The following is a 25,169-nucleotide window of genomic DNA, read 5'->3' as shown; positions in this document are numbered from 1 at the left end:
AATTAGTCTCTTCTTTCTATCTCTCAATATTCTAATCCCAAGAATATAGGCGGCTTCTCCTAGGTCTTTCATGGCAAAACACTTTCCAAGCCATGACTTAACTTCATTCAAGGTTGGAACGTCGTTACCAATGAGTAATATGTCATCGACATATAATACCAGAAAAGTTACTATACTCCCACTAGCCTTGATATACACACAAAACTCATCTTCACTTCTAGAGAAACCAAACTCTTTGACTTTCTCATGGAAGCAAAGATTCCAGCTGCGAGATGCTTGTTTCAATCCATAAATGGATTTCTCAAGCTTGCATACCCTATTAGGAAACTTTGCATCAACAAAACCCTCTGGCTGACTCATGTAAACATCCTCAGCCAACTTCCCGTTAAGGAAGGCAGTCTTGACATCCATCTGCCAGATTTCATAGTCATGAAAAGCAGCTATGGCGAGCAATATCCTAATAGATTTAATCTTAGCCACCGGCGAAAAAGTCTCATCATAGTCAACCCCTGGGGTTTGAGTGAAACCTTTTGCAACCAGTCGAGCCTTGAACGTATGCACGTTTCCATCCATGTCTGTCTTCTTCTTGAAGATCCATTTGCACCCAACTGTCTTCCGACCTGGTGCACTATCAACCAAATTCCAAACTTGGTTGTCATACATGGACTTAATTTCGCTGTCCATTGCTTCTTTCCACTTGGAAGCCTCTGGGCCTGCCATTGCTTCCTTATAAGTCACTGGTTCATCTAAGTTTACCAGTGTTCTGTCACTTATGAATGTGTCACCATCTGAAGTAATATGAAAACCATACAACTCAGGTGGCACACTCACCCTAGTGGATCTTCGAAGCGGTAATGATTTATCAACCGGTTCAACAGGGACTGTTTCCTCTGGTTGAGTGCTAGTGTCATCTAAGGTTCCTTCATTGGCTGACTCTTGAATCTCTTCAAGGTCAATGGTACTCCCACTGTCCTCTTTGAATATGAGCTCTCTTTCCAGAAAGACTCCTCTTCGAGCTACAAACACCACGTTTTCACTGGGTCTGTAGAACAAATATCCAAAAGACTGCTTTGGGTAACCAATGAAAACACATTTCTCACTTCTGGCTGCTAGCTTGTCGTGAGTCTCTCGTCTTACGAAAGCTTCACAACCCCAAACTTTAATATGTGCTAACGAGGGAACTTTCCCTGTCCACATTTCGTGAGGTGTTTTGGCAACCTTCTTTGTAGGGACAAGATTGAGGATGTGGGCGGCTGTCTCTAAGGCATACCCCCAGAAGTGAATAGGAAGCGAGGCACGACTCATCATAGAACGAACCATGTCTAACAAGGTTCGATTACGCCTCTCAGCTACACCATTTAACTGTGGTGTTCTAGGAGGAGTCAATTGTGAGACTATCCCACATTCTTTCAGATAGTCGTTGAACTCGGTACTAAGATACTCCCCGCCTCTATCGGATCTAAGTATCTTGATCTTTCTGCCCAATTGATTTTCGACTTCATGCTTAAACTCTTTGAACTTTTCAAAGGTTTCTGACTTATGTTTGATCAAGTAGATGTAACCATATCTGCTATAATCGTCAGTGAAAGTCACATAGAATCGATTAGCATCCCTTGTGGTTGATCTGAAGGGCCCACACACATCTGTGTGTATGAGATCCAACAGACCTTCACCTCTTTCACAAGACCCTGTGAATGGTGATTTTGTCATCTTTCCCAAAAGACAAGATTCACACATATCATCTGATTTTAGGTCAAATGATTCCAACACTCCATCCTTTTGGAGTTGGGCTATGCGTTTCTTGTTAATGTGTCCAAGACGACAATGCCACAAGCATGCCTTGTCTACACTATTAGACAAGTCAATATTAAGTACACTATTTCCTAAGCTATCAACACAAGTCACTGTTTCATACACACCATCACAAGGTAAAGCTTCAAACACAAAAACACCATTCTTATAAACAGAAATTGAACCATTCAAATCATTAAAAGAATATTTAAAACCTTGTCTGAACAATGCATGAAATGAAATAATGTTTCTCGTCATCTCAGACGAATAGCAACAATTTATTAAGTCTAATCTAACATCATTACTAAGCAATAATCGATAAACTCCGATCTTGGTCACTGGTGAAGACTTTCTGTTCCCCATGATCAAGTTTATCCTCCCATGCTCTATCTCCTCACTTTCCTTTAGCCCCTGCAAATCAGAACAGATATGAAAACCACATCCTGTATCAAGGACCCATGAACGAGAAGATAATGAGTTATTAGTAGAAATAGTGTAAATACCTGCCGAGGATGGCTTCACTTTGCCATCCTTGATATCTTGCAGATACTGTGGGCAAGATCTCTTCCAATGCCCCTTTTGATTGCAGTAAAAACAGGTGGCCTCTTTTGGATCAGAAACATAGGGAGTGGAACCATTGGGCTTAGCCTTCGGGCCATTACTAGATGACACAGCTTGAGCCTTGCTCTTCCAGTTTTGCTTGGGAGGACCTTTCCTCTTCTTCCCCTTACCCTGTCCAATGGCCAAGACAGGGGCACTTGCAGGTGTAGAGGGTATACTTTTACCCTTCATCCCTGCCTCAGCTGTCTGCAACAAGTTGTGCAATTGGGCCAAAGTTTGCTCAGTGTTGTTCAAATGGTAAGTTAAGATAAACTGACCATAACAATCAGGCAACGAGTTCAAGACCATGTCAATGGCCAATTCCTCATCGAAGTGAATGTTGAGCTTGACCAAACGCTCTATGTAGCGTTGCATTCTTTGCACATGAGATACAACCGATTCCCCCTCCTTCATCTTGCAAGCCATGAGTGACTTGACTACCTCAAACTTTTCTTGACGAGCTCGCTTATGGTACTTTTCCATAAGGTCCTTGTTCATCTCAAAGGGCCAGTAGTCCTCATAGTACCTCTACAATTCTGGGGACATGGTTGCAACCATGATGCATGCCACTTTGGTAGCATCATCATAGTGTTTCTTGTAGGCAGCATACTCTTCGGGAGTGGCTTTTGACTCATCAAGTTCTTTGAGCTCCTTTTCAAGGACATACTCTTTGTCCTCAAATCTAAGCGCCATCTTGATGTTACGCATCCAATCGTTATAGTTTGAGCCATCCATAACGACTTTGGAGCAGATGTTTAGTAGAGAGAAGTTGTGGCTGGAGGATGATGAAGCAGAAGTGTTTCCAGGAGCAGACATCTGAAAAGAAAGATAGTTTTAGTTAGATTCCAAGACACCTCAATATAATAACCCAAAGATATCATATCAAGGTTAGGACTCAACTATGACGATTTACAACTTAGAAATGGGATGCCGAGATCCAAGTTCAAATCTCACAAAGGTAGGTGAATGACGATTCACCAATTCCACCATTAGACAAAATGAACGAAGTGAAATTCCTAATTCTTTTGCGATACATTAAACCTATTTAATGGCATGTTTTAATCTCGGATTATGCTCTACTATTTGTGACTGGGATACCGAGGATCACAAACTAGATGTGAATAACCATGCAAATGTGCTTGGTAACCTTATTGTCTTTATCATTAACTATTGATGTGCCGGTAAACCACACACGCTCCATCAAAATGATAATTATAAGATACCCATTACTACTCTTTATTAGTGCCTTTTAGTGTGCCGGTTAACCACACACGCTCCACTAACGACCAATAAAGCATAATGTGCAATTTCATGGATTAGCATACTTTTCACATTTTTTCTAAAGTAACTAGAGTTGGGATTTTGAAAAATAGTGTTCTAGTACTTTCTTTAATAGCATTATACTTTTAATGAGGAGTAGTTGTCCTATCAAATCCGTTCTGCTAACGACCCTCCACTAATCAAGGAAGCGGTGGGTGAGAGTGGACACCCATTCAACTACCATTTTATAGGCAATTTCCTTATACCCCCCTTATAGACTAGCTTCGTGAATGAGGCATACTAGCGATTTGACTGACCATATTCTTATACATATATAATGTTTAACTTTTAATTATAATATATACATATATAAGGTGTGTTTTAAAACATTTTAAAACTCCAAGAGTTTATATAAATTTTCGAAATTTAAACTATTAAATTTGTTAAATTTAAATAAACTAACCAATTAGATTTAATATTTATCTATTAATTAACTTTTAATTAATTTATTAAATCTTGTAAGGATTATCTAATCAAATTAATCAATTAATTTAATCCTAATCCTTATCCCTCTAAATTTCGAAAATTAGGGATAAAGGATAATTATCCAATTAATCTAATCAAGTAATAATTATCCAAAACAAGAAACCCTAAAATCTCTAGCATATTTCGAAATTCACAAGGGAGGAGGCTAGGGTTTTCAAAAACCTAACCCTAATTTCGATTAGGGTTCTTTGGAGGCTAGGGTTTTCAAAAACCCTTTGATCCATAACCCAAAAAAAATCGAAAAAATGGCCTTTAGGGTTTAATAGCTATAAACCCTAATTTGCAATTCAACAATTATGACAATTCAATTTAAAACAAACAATGGCTCTGATACCACTGATGCGTTTTTAGGTAAAACAAATAAACTAGAAAAAACAATTCCTAAGTTCACATGCAACCTACTTTGGATCTATGTTTTATCTATTAAACATACAACTTTGAATTGCAAAACAAGAACCCTAGAGGAGAGAGGCTATAATCGAAATCTACAAACTAGGGTTTAGTAATTACATACCTTTCAATTGTTATAGTAAACAATTGATGATTCCCTTGATCTTGATCTTGATCTTCTTGGAAGCTTAGCACCACAAGTGTAATGCCTCTAATGGAATCACACCCAAACTAGCAAGAAGGAAATTAGAGGAGAGAGGGAAGAGGGAGTATGCAAAATTTCGGCCCTTAGGGTTTCTTCCAAAGAAAAGAGTGACCAAAACATGAACCAGGAGGCTCCTTATATAGCTGAGGGATCTAGGGTTTAGGAAAACCCTAGTTATCCTTTGCTTAGGGCCTAAGCAAACCCAAGGGCCTTATCCAAGCCCCCATGGACGAAATTATTAGGGTTTCCCCTAAAGATTTCGTCCACCCTTATCCAAGGGGGTTCTAGAGCCTTCCACTCAACTATTAGATAATTGCAAACTAGTCCCTGCACCTTATAATTAATTCTTTTAACCCCAAAATTAATTCTAATTAATTTCTGGTTAACAACTAATTAAACCAAATGATTTCTTATTAATATATTAATCTTTTAACATATTAATAAAATCATTTATATTAATTTATTAATCTTATAATAAATTAATATCTCTCCTTTCATAATTTCCTTGTCCGGTTGCTAGGTTTGAGGGCAACCCAAAAGGACTGTGCTGCTATCAATTCAAGTACATACCAATTATAGTTATGGGCTTAGACACCTAATCCAACAAATTGATCATCTAAGTGAGTCTTAGTACAATTGTATGTCTAAAAAGAGGAATCAAGAATTGAAGAAATGGTTAAATCAAGAAGTCAATCATACTTCGTTCCAAAACAAGTCTTAGAGTTAAGATTGTGACAATAAGTGACAAGTATTAAAAGGTTTATAACATTCATCAAATATGGAAAGTTGTGATGTCTTGGATAAGACAAAGACCAACTCGAACCAATTTATGAAGTGTTTTGATAAAAGCTACACTAACTCTTGAATATTTATTTGTCAAGAAATGGTTATTGACAAGAGAATCTTATATGTCAAGGAGTCATTGGGAGTCTTAATGGTCTTGAAAGGTTTCAAGAACAAATCAAAATAGACCTTATCGATCATCACTAGCACACGGGTTGAGGTTTACAACCTATCGTGTTGACATTATTTTGTTTCTGTGCTGTTCCAATTGAGTTAATTATGCATGTGAGTCCTATGAGTTCTCATTTGAATGCATAAAAGGCAAGGACTTTTATCAATGAAAGGTACATTGATAGGAAAAGGTGAGCTGCTTAACTACTTGGAAGACATGGTGGGCAGCTGTGCTACCATAAGGCAAGAAATTAAGATTAAGAAAGTTCGGTCCATATGAGCTTGAATTTGTCGTAAACTTTGGTTTTGACAAATTCACATGGATAGGAACACATACACCATTAAAATATAAGTGTCATAAGATTCCTCCTTCATGAAAATGATTATGAGGAAATGCTTTCACTAAGATAGATTTTAAGTAAGATAGTGATTGTAAAAAAAATTGTATTCTCGAATTCGATTATGGTTACGGTATCCCTTTCCATAATTCGAATTGTGAGATTTGGCAATTTGTCTGAATTGTTTAAGACATGCATATAAACTATCTAAGGCAAAGGTGTATGAGTTTAAGAAGCCTTCATAAAGGATTATCAAAGCATTAGGTAATAGAAACATGAACTTAAAGACATTCAATAGGCATTGTTTTTCTGAAAGTTAAGCTGTTTCTGAATACATGTCAAAGCTAGTGGGAGCATAAGTGTTATGCTTACAATAATCATCATGATAGTGGGAGCATAAATGTTATGATTGTATGATTATTAAGGCAAGTATTGCATGTTAGCAATATTAATTATAGAAAAACAAGCGTTACACCTTGCAAAGTCGTAAGGGTTGTAAAGTTGTTTTGCTATAATTAAGGGAGAGAATATTATGCTTCATTTCAAATTTAAAGGCTTAGGTTGTGTAATGATAATAAATATTAGTCAAGGAAACATAGTGTGTTCTCAAACTTCGATTATTATTACGGCATTCCTCTTCATAGTTCGAATTTTGAGAACGTAGCACATAAAATATTATGGCAGAAGATTGATAAAGTATCAAATCTTTATGTAAGACATTATGCATCGTGTCCCATACGCTTCGGGTATAGGATCGATTGCAAATGCTATAATATTTGACCATTCTAAAAAATTTCCAAATGTCTAGCGCATTTAGAGGGAAAAAGGACAAGAATCGGTTTTGACTAAGATAATTAAACAACTATCAAAGGACAATCCAAAGTTCGCCTAGGATTGGTCGCTTGTGAGTAGTTGGAAGTATAGTGTTGGATGGACCATATCGACATTATTATGAACAGATAAGATTATATTAAGAATGAGTTGTCATATGGAAAATATGGAAACATGTCCATATTGGGAATTGAATATTGAAAATCTATGTCTAGATTAGAAACTTTTATGCAAAAGGATGTTCAAAGGAATGTACTTTGAGTGAGAGAAATCATATCTAAGGACTTTGTAATTTCATTAGTAATAGTCATTGTGACTTTAGTGCAATGACATTACAAAAGGATCGTTGCATAAAATGTTAGAATCTAGCATATTCCATAAGTGGCAGGAATTGATATTCCTTCGCTTATGAAAAAGGATTTGGAGTTGTGAAATGAGTATGATTGAAAATGTGTTCATTTGATCTATTTCACAAAGAAAGAACCATAGGTAAACATTGTGTGCATGCTAGGAGCATGGGACAAGTGTAGTAATAATTCAAGTAAGAAGTTGATTAACCGAAACAACAAATAATGAGTAATCGATATGGTGATAAATAAAAGGTGTTTTGTTTATACTCAAAGGTTTTTGGCCATGTGGGATTAGTATTATTCTTGTGCTTCACTTTGCATGTTTTGACTTCCTGAATAATTTAATTGGTTGAGAACAGTCAAATTATTCGAACGGGCCACAGTCGTTCATATGTTGGAAGTAGGTATGAATGAAGACTGTCGTGAATTGGGGTGTGGATTGTCTAAAGAGTATTAGACATAAGCAAATGTTTTCTGCAACGTTCATGAGTGCTTATGAATATGATTTGAGCATTGGATTAAACCCACGCTCACTTGGATCACTCCATGAATTGTATCACGAGTGATTGGTGAGACGATAACATCTTATATTCTTGAAACCGAGATGTGTGAGTTGTATCTTGCAAATCGGTTGCACATTGATAATATGTAAACGCACCAGTAACTTGGTGTCATAAAACATATTGTTGTGTGTGATTCGGTGAGTAAGTGCAAGCGAGCATTGAATCAAAGTTTATCCGTTCCTTTTATCCAAAGTAGGATAAAAGCGATATCTTTGGGCCCTCGATGATTTAGTGATGACAAACGTAAATGCTCGGCCGGGCTAGGGCTAATTTGATTTGTTCAATTGGTCAGTCGTCATAAATCGGAAGTCGAGAAATAGTACAGAGAGAATGATTAAAAATCATGTCTCATATGATATCTATAATGGAGGAATATATGATCCCTTATCTAAAGGACACGCGTATCTGATAGGATCAGAGTTGAAAGTGGCTTTAGATAGCTATGATTGCAGATCAGGATCTGAAGTCATATGCATAATAGTTATTAGACTTATCCAAGTGGGAGACTGTTGGATTAGTGTCTAAGTCCATAACTATTTTGGTATGTACTTGACCCGATGGTGCATGGTCCTTTTGGGCTGCCTTCACCAAAGCAACTTGATAGGATGAATTATGGAGAGAAAGGATTAAATATGATTTATTAATATATTATGAGAATAGTATATTAAAAGAGAAATCATATTGTTTAATTAATATTAGTCAAGAATTAATATGAATTAAGTTTGTGACTAAAAGAGATTAATTAAACTTAAGGGACTGGAATTGTAATTATAAGATAATTGCAATTTAGGCTATGGATTGCCTTATATTAAGGAGTGGACGAATTCTATGGGAAACCCATTAGAAATCGTCCAAGGCCTTTAAGGAAAGGAGTCCATGGGTTGCTTAGGTCTTAAGCATCCAAATTAGGGTTTCCTTGTTAGATAACCCTAATAGCCTCACTATATATAGAGCCCTTATGCCCCAAAAACGTGGACAAGCTTCCTTCTATGGTTTCCACATGTTTTGCGCAGCCTCCTTCTCTTCTCTTCTTCATCCTCTTGCTCTTGGTGTTTGTGAACCATTAGAGGAGTGACATTTGTGACTCTAAGCTTTCTAAAGTCAATACAAGAAGGATTTGAGATTGTTATTGCTACATAACAATCAAGGTATGATCTAAACCCTAATTATATGTTATATTGATTATCGTATGCTAGATCTAGGGTTTATAGTCTTGGATAACTTGCATGTACAATAGAGAAACCTAGATCCAAGCATTAGGGTTTGTATGAGCACATAGGATGTTCTTATGACTAAAATGCATCATTGCAGGGATGAGTCTCCTACTCGTAGGATTATCATATTAATTTCAAGTAACCTAGAATTAATATTCAATTAAACAGTTACAAATCAACCTGTGTGCTTCTAATTAATTTCAAGTAACCTAGAATTAATATTCAATTAATTTCTTATTAATTCTAAATTAATTATTATTATTTCTAATTAATATATTAATCATCATATATTAATAAATTAGTTTACTTCTATTCTCCAAATGTCTTTCTAAGCTATTTCTAGTTATAAGGACAATCCAAATATAATTTTACTTTCAACTACTAGATTATACTAATTTAATTAAAATGGTAGACACTTTAATCGCACAAACCCTTTTAATGATTTAGTTTTATCATCAATACATTTTATTTATTTTTAGAAAAAAAGCCTATATAGAAGGGAGAAAGGACACTCGAGTTCTTAGAGAAGGGACTCCACTCACATGGTGACAGTGAAATCTTTGGTGTGATGATAATTTTTTTTCTAAATTTGTATTAAATAAATTTAATTATCATCGTACAACAAGTGAGATGGCAAACAGGCAACAAGCTGCACCGCTACGCCTTTTTGTATAGCAAAACTCAATCTTTTAAAGACTACGTTCATAGAACTAGGGGATATACCATTGCAATGCATGATCCGTTGTACTCTATTAAGAAGCTCTACCACATCCGGTGCGAGGAAACCAAACGTATCAAACGCAAATGGTATGAACACATGTTGATTTTCCATGCACAATTTCTCATGTTTGTTGACTTTGCCTGTAGCAGCTTTTAAAGCAGCCAGTCCTGCCGTGAAACCCCCCGCCCTCAAGCCCACGAGAGGGGATACCCCTGTAAGGTCCACACATGCATGTTTCCCTCCGACCCATCCAAAAATCAAAATGTCAGCCGGTCTAAGGGTTGACCTTCCTTATGATAATTTATAAATACAATTGTATATATTATTAATTGCTAAAACCATGGTGAACAGGAACTTTTCCCGCTTTTCATTTTTGCCACATCTTTTCCTTCATTTACTGCTTTTGCCACCCCAGGAAGCTTATAGAATTTGTTAAAACACTCAATAAACTTTTCCCGCTTTTCATTTTTGCCACATCTTTTCCTTCATTTACTACTTTTGCCACCGCAAGAAGCTTACAGAATTTGTTAAAACACTCCATATTCCATATTAGTTTTACTTCGCAGTAACTTTTATTTTAAACTCTTTTTTTTACACACCGCCTTAAAAAGTTGCTAATCGTTATCTTCTACACCGCCTTAACAATTTTGTGAACATTCTCTTCTATTTTGTGTTTGCGATTGTCGCCTTTAGTGTTCATTTGTTGGTCCCTTTGTCGTGATTATCTGGTCCTCTATTCTGACCTGTCTGTTTTTTGTTCTTTAGGTATGTATAATTCCTCTCATACGCTTATTTGATGTCTGTGATTCCCTCACTTCATTCAGCAACCTTTGTTTCTATCTCTTTCTCTCTCTCTCTCTATCTATCTATCTCTCTCTCTCTCTCTCTCTATCTCTCTCTCTCCCTTTCTACAGTTTAGGGTTTTCAGTTTCTTTCCTCAAGAATTTGAGGTCAGATTCGGTGTTGACGCAGAAAACCCATTTTGTTGACTGTATCAGTTTTGTTCTATCATAGCAATCGAATATCCCATTAACTTAGGGTTTTGATAAATTTTTCGTACGTTGGAGGAGGTTTCAAGTCTATAGAATGGGTTGAGAGTTTCATGGGTTCATTAGGTATATCAAACCAGCCATCACAAAAAGAGTTTATTTCTTGCTTGAGAAATGGATTGATTCCTTGCAATGCCATTAACAAAATTCAACTTGGGTCGGTTCCAAAGGTACAAATCATACTGCTTATTATATAGTTACTTTTTCTGTTGTTCTAGACAATTTCTCGATTATTGATTTGGTAGATTTGATAAATTGTTATAAAGGTGATGGTATTTGAAACTTCAGTTTTCGAAAGGGTAAATACCTTACAACATGATTCAATGCATTTGGCTTCTTTTTTTTCTTTCCAATTTTAAGTTTTAATGATATTGTAAGAATTTTCCAGGATAACGTGATTTGCAGTCGTTTCCTCTACGCTTTCCACAGAGTCATAACCTGCTACCTTCCCTCACTATCTCAGCTACAATTGATTAAGCTAGGGTCTCCAACGGCCTCACATAAAGAAATTTATAATGAAGACTAAAAATGAAGCAGCAGTGAAAATCAGTGAATTGACAAAGGTAAAACCCAAAGATTGCCATATTTTTGTAAATTTAACAATATGTATTTGATTATAGTATCAAAGTATATTGCAACTATATATAAGGAAACGCTATATATATATATATATATATATATATATATATATATTTCTATTATTAGTAAGGAATGTAATTATGTTGTTATCATTACAACATATCCTCTCTAAGGAACATATGTTATTCATATTTACCTTTTTGCCCTCAGTAACCTTTGCTTCATATTCAGGCTCATTCTTCATGGCTACCACATTGGCTTGCAGCTCATTTGGCTTCAAGTGAGGTACTTTCCTTTTAAAATTTTCCACAAATATGTAAAAAAAACCATATTTTTCACTTTAATTTTTTTTAAATCATTACTTATCAGTTGTATGCTGAGGCTAATTGGAATAAGCATGGAAAACTTGCTCTTGACACTCTTTCACTGAAGGTAATTATTATATAATATATATATATATATATATATATATATATATATATATATATATATATATATATATATATATATGCATATTATATCCCCTTTTTTTGTCTCATTATTCTATGTGTATTTAACTTCAAATCATGTTATTGTTATTTATTTTTTTTAACCTATTTTTTTCATCTTCATGAAAAAAGAACATTTTTTTTTCACTATGGCAGACTTTGGAGAAGAAGGGACAAGCTGAAAAGTGGGCTGAACCGAACCTCATGTAGAAACAATCAAAATCGTAAGAAAAATTCTCCATTTTTTTCAAATGACAATTCTACCCTTTTACCTAAAGTTGGTGGATTTTGACATAATATTTACCTCCAACAATCCAACTAGTAAAATTTTAAAAAAGTTAGGACTTCATGGGAAAAAGCCTCTTTTCAGATGCTTACAACTTCTAATTCACTTCAATTCAAAACATTTAGATTATTATTTCAAATACTTAATATTTAATACATTATTTAATTATACAGAAGTGGATCCCTAATGCAAAGGAACAATGGGTGATGATGATAACTACTGTTGAACCACTTGTGCAATTATTGACCAAAAAGACCAAAGAGGTTTATAGTCAATCAAAGGAGGTTGTAACTCCTCATGTCATCAAAATAAAGCAAATTGTTCACCCTCATTTTCAGGTATAACTTTTATTTTCAATGAGGGTATTATCATCTTTTTGGGACAAGAAATTGCAACTTTTGTCCCATTGGTCCAGTGCATATCAAATCAGCAAACAAATTGCCCATTACACGCCAACTACAACACATGTCACGTAACATAAAAAACCTTAATTAAAAACCAATTATAAATAAGATGTTGGAGAGAAAACACAACCACAATCCATAGAAAGCTTGGCAAAAAAAATTTTCCACTACACCATGAAACACTCCGAAGTTAAACAAATGATCAGCACAATCACCCATCAGAAAAAAAACAGATGACGAAAACTATTCGTACACTAAAACGCAACATTAGAGCAGCCAAAGGTATCCAAGAAAGCTTAGCAAAAACATTAACGGAAGCACCACACTTTCTGAACTACGCAATATCAGCCCAAATATTGGACACCAGAGACGCCTTGAACAGAAAAGCAACCAACATAGTCGTCACATTGGAAGAAGAGATTAATGATACCATCGCAACACTAAAGAAAGTCCCGGATAATCTTCCGATTAAGTAAATGTTTTCATCGACCTTTTATCTTATGACGCATGTAATGTTTTAACTTTTAATTATTATGCTTCTATGAAAAATAATATTTCATGCGTTTAATAGACGTTTTTATAAATGTTTTCCTATCATACTAAAACAGAACTACAACACTGTAACACCGTGAATTTCAAAATAATTTTTCTCATAATATAAAAACATATTCATTTAATTTTCATAAAAACATTAGTGTTTGAAACTCCAATCCATGTCATACAAAGAATCCCAAGATCACATAACATAAAAATCCCATGTGTGTGTACTGATCAAGCCGACGCCTTCCCACGGTCATCACTAGTACCTGAAACAAATAACACCAACACTGTAAGCACAAAGTTTAGTGAGTTCCCCAAAATACCACACATAACACATGTTAGCCACTCGAGGCTATAACTCTGTGGGTCCGTGGACCCTACTCTGTGAACCCTCTGGTTCTAACTCTGGGAACCTTCCGGTTCCAACTCTATAAACATGCACAACATAAATCACATAGAAATAATGCAGTACAACACATAACATACATATAGCATACAAATACTCTGTCACATAACTCTGGTTACCTACTCAAGGTAAAGTATAGTGAGAAGACTCACCTCGTGTATCTCGATAACTCGCAAATCCTGGAAATCACTCGCGCTCGATCCTCCGAGCTATAATCCTCCTATAACACAATATATCTCTAATTAACACTTTCACAACTAAGGTTGACCACCCCTATCAAGTCAACACTGGTCAACTCTGGTCAACGGTCAACGGTCAACTTTGACCGGGCTCGGCGAGTGCACTAGAGCGACTCGGCGAGTCTATACGTGTTCACTGAATCCCTAGGATCCTCTCTTGACACGTCGAGTACTTCCCTGACTTGACGAGTTCCACCCGACATGAATCGCGGGGCCACCACGACTCAACTAGCCGAGTCTCAAGAACAACTCGGCGAGTTCCAGCTTGACTCAGTCCACCTGTCAACCCTCTCTGACTCTCCATGACTCATTGAGTCAACCCTTAACTCGGTAAGACCACTCGCTGAGTGGTTATGGACAATCTTCACGCTACTCGCCGAGTCTGTTCTTCAGACTCGGCGAGTCCATGCTATGCATCAACTCAAACTCGCTCCCGAGGTCAGATCCGTCCCAATGGTTCATAGATCTAGTCCTTCCAAGTTCATTCATCACGTAAAGTCAGTATCTTGGCTACCATGCGACGCCTACAAGGCTTCTTTTGGTGAAATGACATCTAAAATGGTAACCTAAGTCCACAACTCAGAAGGAAAGGCATAAAGCAGAGCATTTGGGACTCTCTAGACCTACTAAGGTCCAGATCTAGGTACCAATTCCCCATGGGACCTCTCACACTCCAATTACAAGGTAAACAAGGAATGAAGAAACCCTAGATTTGACTATATCAATAAAAACACGAGAATAAGCTCTGAATATTACCTCAAGTAGCTTCCTCTGCCGAAATGAAAGTAGATCCAAGCTCCCCAACTCTCCTAGCTTGGCGTTCCTCTTCCCTTCTTGTTAACACACACAAGGATAGTGAACAATGGCCTGTTTTCTCACTCACAAGGACTCTCAGATGCTCTGGTGCTCTCAAGGTCGAAGGTAGCCGCAATGAAGGGTTATAAGGTCCTTTAAATAGGGCTCAGATCCGGGAAATTAGGGTTTCATTAAACAGTGTGGACTCGCCGAGTCCACTCTTGGACTCGCCGAGTCCGGACGCGAACCCGCGTCCAAATCCGCTCCAACTCGCCGAGTCTCCTCACAACTTACCAAAAATAATAAATGAATAATACCTGGGAATCCGGGCTGTTACAATTCTCCCCCACTAGAACTAGACTTCGCCCTCAAAGTCTCGCTCTGCAAATAACTCCGGATGCTGCTCACGCATCTCACACTCTGGTTCCCAAGTCATCTCGGATCCCTTCCGATGTTGCCACTGAACCAAAACCAAGGGTACCTCCTTGTTCCGCAGAACCTTGACCTTCCGATCTATGATTGCCACTGGTCTCTCAGCATAATTCGGGCTCACATCCACCTGAATATCCTCTAATGGAACCACTGCCGACTCATCGGCTATACACTTCCGCAATTGCGACACGTGGAAAGTGTTGTGAATCTGACCCAACTCTGCTGGCAAATCCAAACGATAGGCTACCCTGCCTACCCTCGCGACTACCCGGAATGGACCAATATATCGGGGCCCCAACTTGCCCCTCTTCCTGAATCGAATCACTCCTTTCCAAGGAGAGACCTTCAGGAGCACAAGGTCGCCGACCTGAAACTCAAGCTCGGACCGGCGTCTGTCTGCATAACTCTTTTGACGACTCTGAGCGGTCAACAACCTCTGTCTGACCTGCTGGATCTGCTCTGTCGTCTGAAGCACGATCTCTGTATAGCCCATCACACGCTATCCAACCTCTCCCCAGCAAATGGGGGTCCGACACTTCCTCCCATACAACAGCTCAAAGGGCGGCATATCAATGCTCGAATGATGGCTATTGTTGTAGGAGAACTCTACCAAGGGCAAGTACGTATCCCAACTCCCCCCAAAATCCAACACACATACCCGAAGCATGTCCTCGAGCGTCTGAATCGTCCGCTCGCTCTGTCCGTCTGTCTGGGGGTGATATGCGGTACTAAAATGCAGTCTAGTACCCAACTCCTCGTGAAACTTTTTCCAGAATCTGGAAGTGAAATGTACATCACGGTTTGAAACAATTGAGATCGGCACTCCATGTCGTGACACCACTTCCCTCACATACACCTCTGCCAATTTCTCTGCCGAAGAACTCTCGCTGATAGCAAGAAAGTGAGCGCTCTTCGTCAACCTGTCCACAATCACCCAAATTGCATCAACTCCCCTGGCAGTCCTCGGCAATTTGGTGATAAAATCCATGGTGATCTGTTCCCACTTCCATTCGGGAACCTCCAACGGCTGCAACTTACCATGCAGTCTCTAGTGCTCGGCCTTAACCCTACGGCAGGTTAAGCACCTCTCAACAAACCACGCAACATCCCTCTTCATACAGGGCCACCAATACTCTTTCCTCAGGTCCAAATACATCTTAGTGGCCCCAGGATGAATCGAAAATTTCGACCGATGAGCCTCTTCCATCAAAGTGGTACGCGTTCCTCCCACAAACGGCACCCAGATACGCCCCTGGAATGTCATAAGTCCCCGACCATCGGTAACAAACTCTGAAATCAATCCAACAACTCGCTCTTTCTTCTGCATCCCAGGCTGTACAACCTCGGCCTATGCCCCACAAATGGCGTCCAACACTAGTGCTATCATGGTCAATCTCAAACATACATCCCGCAGCGGGGTGCTCTCTGCCCTGCGGCTCAGTGCATCGGCTACAACATTAGCCTTTCCTGGGTGGTACAGGATCTCACAATCATAATCCTTGACCACATCTAACCACCTCCTCTGTCGCATGTTTAAGTTGGGCTGATCCATCAAATACTTCAAACTCTTATGGTCCGTGTATATCGTACACCGAACCCCATACAGATAGTGACGCCAAATCTTGAGGGCAAACACCACTGCCCCCAACTCTAGATCATGGGTGGGATATCTCATCTCATGAGGCTTCAGCTGCCTCGATGCATATGCTATCACATGCCCTCTCTGCATCAACACCGCCCCCAACCCCAAAATTGATGCGTCACAGTATCCCACAAAGTCCTCCATCCCTTCCGGGAGGGCTAACACCGGGGCTTCGCATAACCTTTGGCGAAGTGTCTCAAAGGAGGCCTGCTGCTCGAGGCCCCATGAAAAAGCAACACCCTTCCGGGTCAACCTGGTGAGTGGCACTGCGATTTTAGAGAAATCCTTGATAAATCTCCGATAATACACTGCCAACCCTAGGAAACTCCTGATCTCGGAGGGTGACCTCGGCACCTCCCAACTCATCACCGCCTCAACTTTGGCCGGGTCGACCACCCTTTCTGGTTAACGAGATGTCCTAAGAACTGAACCTCCCGCAACCAGAAATCACACTTGGAGAATTTGGCATAAAGCCTCTCCGATCTCAGAACTCCGAGAACCTCTCTCAAATGCTCCTCATGCTGCTCTCTAGATCTCGAATATAACAAAATGTCATCGATAAATACAATCACCGACCAATCCAGCATCGGCCTGCACACTCGGTTCATGAGATCCATGAACATTGCCGAGGCATTGGTGAGCCCAAAAGGCATCACCACAAACTCGTAATGCCCATAACGCGTCCTGAACGTTGTCTTCTGGACGTCCTCATCTCGCACCCTCACCTGATGATATCCAGACCTCAAATCAATCTTGGAGAACCAAGATGCTCCCTGCAACTGATCGAACAAATCGTCGATCCTCGGCAACGGGTAGCGGTTCTTGACCCTCAGCTTGTTCAACTCCCGGTAATCAATGCATATCCGGTGTGAACCATCCTTCTTCTTGACGAACAGAATAGGTGCTCCCCATGGCAAGCTGCTCGGCCGAATAAACCCCTTTCCCAGCAGCTCCTGAAGCTGCGAGGATAACTCTTGCATCTCTGGAGGTGTAAGGCGATAAGGCACCTTAGCGATAGGCGCGGCCCCCGGAACCAAATCGATATTGAACTCCATTTTCCTCACAGGAGGCACACCCGACAACTCCTCGGGAAATACATCATGGAACTCACGCACTATCGGAACCTCCTCAATAGACCTTGGTCTCTCGGAATCCACCCGTGTATCCATCACATACGCCACAAAACCCTTACAGCCCTGCTGTAGACACTGCCTTGCCCTAGCGGCCGAACAAAGCGCTGATCCAGAACGGGTACCCTCGCCGTACACCGTAAGAACTCCCCCACTAGGGTCTCGTATGGTTACTAGCTATCGCTCGCAGTCGATAACCGCACCGAATCTGCTCAACCAGTCCATGCCCACAATGACACAGACGTCACCCATCGCAATAGGAACCAGATCAATCGGGAACTCAACACCGAAAATCTCGACTATGCACCCTCGGAGAACCTCCGTGGCATATATCACGATCTCGTCAGCTATGGAAACTCTCAGAGGCCAACTCAACGCCTCACGACTAACACTGATATGCTGACTAAAAGCCAAAGATACAAAAGACCGACTCGCACCCGAGTCAAATAACACCAAGGCAGGTACATAATTTACAAGAAAAGTACCTACGCATAACATAATATAAGCATAATATCTCAACATCAAAATAAATACACGAAAGAATACATACCATTCACGACATCAGGTGTTGCACGGACCTCCTCCGCGGTCAACTGAAAAGCTCTCCCTCGTGCTCTCGGCGCCTCGGCCTTCACTGGCCGACTCTCGGTAGCTCTGATGGTGGCATGGGCAGATCCCTAAGGTGCTCCCTGCGATGATCCTCGCAATTGCGGACACTCTGCCTTCCTGTGTCCGGTCTGGTTGTAGTGAAAAAAAACCGCAAACCCCTTGGGGCAGTCCTTGGCCATGTGCCCCTCCTTGCCACACTTGTAGCAAGATCCCGCTCTACAGACTCCATCATGACCCTTGCCACACTTCCCACAAGTGCGGCCCTTCTGGCTCCCTGGTTTGGGATCAGCGGGCTTGGCCCGCTTGGCTGCCGGGTGAGACTACGCCGGTCACCGATCCCTCCCCTGAGACTCTGCCTCCTCCCTGGCCTGAGTCTCTAGCTCAATCTCCCTCTTCCGGGCATTTTCCTGAAGCTCGGCAAATGTCCGGTACAAGGAGTTCGCCGTGAACTCCCGAATGTCTCGCCTCAAGATACTCAAATATCGGCTCATACGTGCCTGCTCAGTGGACACGTGCTCAGGGCAGAACATCGCCCTCTCATGGAACATCCTGGTAATCACCGTAACAGACTCAGTACCCTGCTTGAGGGTCAGAAACTCCTGGGCCAAACGCTCCCTCTCCACCTGGGGAACGTACTCATCTCGTAACATGGCAGTGAACCTCTCCCAGGTCACTGCCGCAAGCTCAGCAGGCGTAAAGTGTGCCGTCACAAACTTCCACCAGTCCTTCGCTCCCAAGCGAAGCTGGTTCAGCGCGAACCGAACCTTCAAATGCTCAAGAGTTGAGCAAGTGAAGAAACACCCCTCTATGTCAGAAATCCATCTCATAGCCGCCACCGGGTCCTGGGTCCCATCAAACTCTGGTGGTTTTGTGTTGCTGAACTCTCGGAACAGCAACGCATCACCACCCTGCGGCCTCACGGCAGCAATAGCTGCGGTAGCCGCTTCAACAGCAGCCTCAGAAAGAGCGGCATAACGCTCGTCGAAGGTCTCAATCAACGTGGTCTTAATAGACCCGGACATCTCTGGTATCTCTGCCCTGATGGCCACAGCCACCTCCTCATGGATGACCCGGCGGATCTCCTCATCACTGGTCTCACTGCTCTCAGGCATCAGACGTGTCCTCACCATGATCTACCTCTGAAATACAACATACGATAAATTAGAATCCATTTGAGCATACTCACACTCGACAACTCATCCCTCCTTGATCCTTGGTATTCCAAAGATTCCTACTTGGGCTGTACACCACTCCGGTGCTTTCAGTAGTACGGGCCCAATACTACTGTCCGCACCGTATCAGAATACACCCTAAGTCCTCCTCTTCGGATCCCAAATTCCAAGTACTCTATCATGCACAATCCATTCTCTAACAAATCTCTCATAACCCCCTTGCTGCTACCTACTCACTCTCAAGCATCTCATAGCAGCTCACCTCTCCCTAGGCTAAGGCATCACAAATCAGGCCACTCTAGTCCTAATAGGAGTACCTAGCCTACTCTAGCATGAGAATACATCATATCAATATCAATATCACATAACATGAGGGTATTTTGGGAAATCACCGTTCGGGCGCGGACTGATCGTACACACAACTTTGCTCTGCGTTTTTCAAAAAAATCTTTTACTCTTTTTGAAAATACTTCTCAAATCCTCAGTTTGAGTTCAAATACGCCCGAAGGTGTACTCGAATCCCTCAAACCAAGGCTCTGATACCAACTTGTAACACCGTGAATTTCAAAATAATTTTTCTCATAATATAAAAACATATTCATTTAATTTTCATAAAAACATTAGTGTTTGAAACTCCAATCCATGTCATACAAAGAATCCCAAGATCACATAACATAAAAATCCCATGTGTGTGTACTGATCAAGCCGGCGCCTTCCCACGGTCATCACTAGTACCTGAAACAAATAACACCAACACTGTAAGCACAAAGCTTAGTGAGTTCCCCAAAATACCACACATAACACATGTTAGCCACTCGAGGCTATAAATCTGTGGGTCCGTGGACCCTACTCTGTGAACCCTCTGGTTCTAACTCTGGGAACCTTCCGGTTCCAACTCTATAAACATGCACAACATAAATCACATAGAAATAATGCAGTACAACACATAACATACATATAGTATACAAATACTCTGTCACATAACTCTGGTTACCTACTCAAGGTAAAGTATAGTGAGAAGACTCACCTCGTGTATCTCGATAACTCGTAAATCCCGGAAATCACTCGCGCTCGATCCTCCGAACTATAATCCTCCTATAACACAATATATCTCTAATTAACACTTTCACAACTAAGGTTGACTACCTCTATCAAGTCAACACTGGTCAACTCTGGTCAACAGTCAACGGTCAACTTTGACCGGACTCGGCGAGTGCACTAGAGCGACTCGGCGAGTCTATACGTGTTCACTGACTCCCTAGGATCCTCTCTTGACACGTCGAGTACTTCCCTGACTCGACGAGTTCCACCTGGCATGAATCGCGGGGCCACCACGACTCAACTCGCCGAGTCTCAAGAACAACTCGGCGAGTTCCAGCTTGACTCAGTCCACCTGTCAACCCTCTCTGACTCTCCCTGACTCACTGAGTCAACCGTTAACTCGGTAAGACCACTCGCTGAGTGGTTATGGACAATCTTCATGCTACTCGCCGAGTCTGTTCTTCAGACTCGTCGAGTCCATGCCATGCATCAACTCAAACTCGCTCCTGAGGTCAGATCCGTCCCAATGGTTCATAGATCCAGTCCTTCCAAGTTCATTCATCACGTAAAGTCACTATCTTGGCTACCATGCGACGCCTACAAGGCTTCTTTTGGTGAAATGACATCTAAAATGGTAACCTAAGTCCACAACTCAAAAGGAAAGGCATAAAACAGAGCATTTGGGACTCTCTTGACCTACTAAGGTCCAGATCTAGGTACCAATTCCCCATGGGACCTCTCACACTCCAATTACAAGGTAAACAAGTTATGAAGAAACCCTAGATTTGACTATATCAATAAAAACACGAGAATAAGCTCTGAATATTACCTTAAGTAGCTTCCTCTGCCTAAATGAAAGTAGATTCACGCTCCCCAACTCTCCTAGCTTGGCCTTCCTCTTCCCTTCTTGTTAACACACACAAGGATGGTGAACAATGGCCTCTTTTCTCACTCACAAGGCCTCTCAGATGCTCTGGTGCTCTCAAGGTCGAAAGTAGCCGCAATGAAGGGTTATAAGGTCCTTTAAATAGGGCTCAGAGCCGGGAAATTAGGGTTTCATTAAACAGCGTGGACTCGCCGAGTCCGGACGCGAACCCGCGTCCAAATCCGCGATCATACTCGGCGAGTCTAGGCTCCAACTCGCCGAGTCTCCTCACAACTTACCAAAAATAATAAATGAATAATACCTGGGAATCCAGGCTGTTACAAACACATGCACAAAGTAAATCGTCAAGATTCTGAAACACCGGCCATACATTACGTCATGCATCATTATCTTCTCGAAAACTAACAGTCACATTAAACACCCAACAACCATATTAAATACAAAACTCTATATTTAAAAACCATCCTCTCCCATCAACATTTCCAAACCACCACTATCCACATTCCAGATACAAGTTACAGAACAAAAATGAAGCCACAACAAATGGAAAACATCCTAACCAACCTCATTGCTCACTATGAAGCTGAAAAACTATCACTAAAAAACATGCAAGATGAATGCCGGGAACACCAAAGGTACAAAACTGAACTCATAGCAGAGATGGATTCCAAACGATCATATGAAAACTACCTGAAGATGCAAAAGCTATTGTTGGAGGCGTTCAAGTATTTCCTTTTCTAAATTTCTATGTTTGACCTATCTTAAAATACCTTGTATGCGAAATATATGTTTATCAATATAATGCTATGTTACAGTATATATACAAACTAAAAGAACCCAAAAATTTTTTGAGTTAGTGCCAACGGGCGCACGTGATTCCATCTAATTATATATTAAATCTTAAAATAATAAATTAAATATTAAAAATAAAATAAATTTTGTACTAAGTTGAAACAATATAATAAATTACATTCTTAGATGGACCGCCACATAAATAACTCTATGCTAGATAAGTATTTAATCGACTAAAAATTAGTAAAATTAAAAGAAAAAGTTTGGGTTTAGGATAAGTGTTTATAAAAACTTTTTAGTGACAAAAAGTAAACTACTAATAAAGTTGATTACCCAATATATTTAAAACTTTAAAACCTTTTATATATATATATATATATAACAATAAAACATGCATTAACTTTAATATAGATCCTAGGATGAAATCTTATTTGTTTCTTTTTTTTTTAATCATCACATCAACAAATATTATTAAAATTTAGAAAATAATAAAACATTAAACAAAGTAAAATAGTCTTATTATTTCTTATTTTACATGATTTTAATTTTGATTTTCTAAACATGTTTGTTAGAAAGATCACCGATACAATTAATAAGACAAATTGTTTGTTCTCAAAATTTCATTAATTTGGTCAAAATATTAAATATCTGTTAAAAAAGCTATGGCTTTATCAAAAAAAAAAATCCAAATCTTTTCTACATAAAACCCTAGAAACGTTGTACATAAGTTAGGAAAAAAATTAAATTTTAACAAACCAAATTCTCTTTTTTAGAATGGCCATTAACGTATTCTTTCATAAGTTTAGGTTATTAAACAAAGTTTTTTTTTATATCATTTTAATCGATTAGTATTTTTTTTATACTATATATACGATGTTATAAAATTAGCACTAATTTGTCTTTCACGCTTATGGTCAATATGGTCATCGACCATAGAAAAATTGATAGAGTGTTGGGCATGGGTCATCATAATACCATTATGGCTAAAGTTGCAGCTCATAACCTAGTTATAACATGGAGAATACCGTCTCACCATCATATTATTGTAAAAGGTGTGGTACACGATAGGCAAAACCATTTTCTAACCAATCAAATATCTCTCTCTCTCTCTTTAACCTAGTTATTATAACATATGAACACCACCCTCATTTCTAGTAGGCTTAAGTGTTTCATGTTGTTTTGATGCTTTTATACAAATTTTTTTGTTTTTTTATAACATCGTTAATGATATTAATTATTTTATCAATAACAAGTGAACAAAAAGTATTATTTTTCTTTGTGTTTTTAAACAACTGTTTTATAAACTAAATGTTTACCCTAGAGAAAGTGATACATTTTTTCATAAAAGAAATACACAAGAATTATTTAATTTTCATTCTTTCCATTTGCTTCCATATTCAAGAACACACTTCACACTAAAAAACATTTTTCGATATTAAAATATCAAGAAAAGAAAACAAGAAATCATGTAATAACTACGAATATATTTTCTTTTTCGTATAAGATAAAGTTTTGAAAGTGTAGGGTCAAAACGGTGATTGACCTCACTGTCAAGTTTCAACTACCAACGAACTGTAACCGTTAATCCAAATCTTGACCGTCCGTTTCAATATTCTGATCTGACAGACCAGATCTTCTCTGCAACGTCAACCCACACAACAAACTAGCACCGTCCGATTTCCGTTCTTTCTTTCCCGCCACTATAAGATTTGATCTGACGCCGTTACTGTCGCTAAACGCCGTTACGGTGGTAGAACACGACGAGTTAGAGGCTATCGACTCCGTGTCATCGGAAAAACAAACCGACTCTTCACACGATGAATTGCAAGATTCCGGTTCAGAAGATTGCTCGTTACTTTTGACTCCGACATGGTTGAGACGCCGTGAGACTTGCCGTGATTGATTGAAGATTTTGTTGTGTTTTCCCATTAGGTCACGGAAACAGATGGCGGAGATTCCGGTCAAGGAAGCGAAATCGGAGCTGTTGTGAACGGTTGCAGCGATGTTAAGAATGCCGCAAACTCTACCGGAAGGACGACGGATGTGCAGGGCGGAGAAAGCTGGAACGTCGATCGTCGGGCCGGATTTGGGGGTGTAATTAGGGCTGCTGCTTAACAGGTAACGAACGGTGCCGATAAAGTAGTCCCGAATGTATCCGACGGCGTAGATATGGAATTGAACGGCGGAGGTGTCGCCTTTGACGAAATCCTGAGAAACTCGGAATATGAACTTTTCGTTCCACGTAGGGTTTTCGCCACCGACGCAATCAAGATCGCTACAGAGTTTGGTGTTTGAATTCACCCATGCGAGAGCGTAGGTGTGCATACGTCGCATCATAGCCGATGGAGGAATCTTCAACCCTTGTGCTGAGATCAAGTTGATCTCTAGAATCATCGTCTCTGGTTCATCAATTTGAGCCTCCATCTGTATGTATCTCTGATTCTCAATAACGCAACAACAAACTGATAACAGATGTTATTATCTTCCTTTGTGGTTTCTTATTACGAGAATCGGAAAGATTGACGATTCAATATCAAGATCAGTGAGAGTGATCAAGGATTGAAAGTGAGAGCGACCGGAGAGATGGAATGAAATGAATCTGTTTCTTCTCTCTCGCCGGCGAGACTTCTTGATGGTGCTTTGGGGTTTTATGCGGGGCTTACAGCGGAAATTACTAAATAGCCCTTAAGAGTAGAATGACCCGGGGTTCGGTGGAAATTACTAAATAGCCCTTAAGAGTAGAAATTGACGATTCAGTTTTTTTTTTTTTTTTTTTTTTTTTTTTTTTTTTTTTTTTAACTTAAAGGCTAAAAACATTTTATTCAACTTCAATACTGTTAGGTCATAAACTTTTTAATAGGTGTCACAAAAAATATCAAGCGTCTCTAAAACAAAGATAGCTTTCAAATTTCAATA

General features: G+C 39.7%; 1 protein-coding gene and 1 long non-coding RNA gene across 2 annotated transcripts; one reads left to right on the top strand and one right to left on the bottom strand.

Moving 5' to 3' along the window:
• The first annotated feature begins 11,327 nt into the window (after positions 1-11,327).
• Positions 11,328-11,824, top strand: LOC128132564 (uncharacterized). Its single transcript, XR_008230604.1, has 3 exons — positions 11,328-11,375; positions 11,623-11,676; positions 11,761-11,824. It is a non-coding gene; the product is annotated as an uncharacterized LOC128132564 (long non-coding RNA).
• Positions 11,825-23,834: 12,010 nt separating this feature from the next.
• LOC111911036 (uncharacterized) lies at positions 23,835-24,677 on the bottom strand. Its single transcript, XM_023906817.2, has one exon. The coding sequence runs from the start codon at positions 24,675-24,677 to the stop codon at positions 23,835-23,837; it is 843 nt and encodes a 280-aa protein (XP_023762585.1).
• Positions 24,678-25,169: the final 492 nt, after the last annotated feature.

The sequence above is a fragment of the Lactuca sativa genome, chromosome 3 (genome assembly GCF_002870075.4).
Source record: "Lactuca sativa cultivar Salinas chromosome 3, Lsat_Salinas_v11, whole genome shotgun sequence".
Taxonomy (NCBI): Eukaryota; Viridiplantae; Streptophyta; class Magnoliopsida; order Asterales; family Asteraceae; genus Lactuca; species Lactuca sativa.
This window is presented reverse-complemented; position numbering and strand designations above follow the sequence as displayed.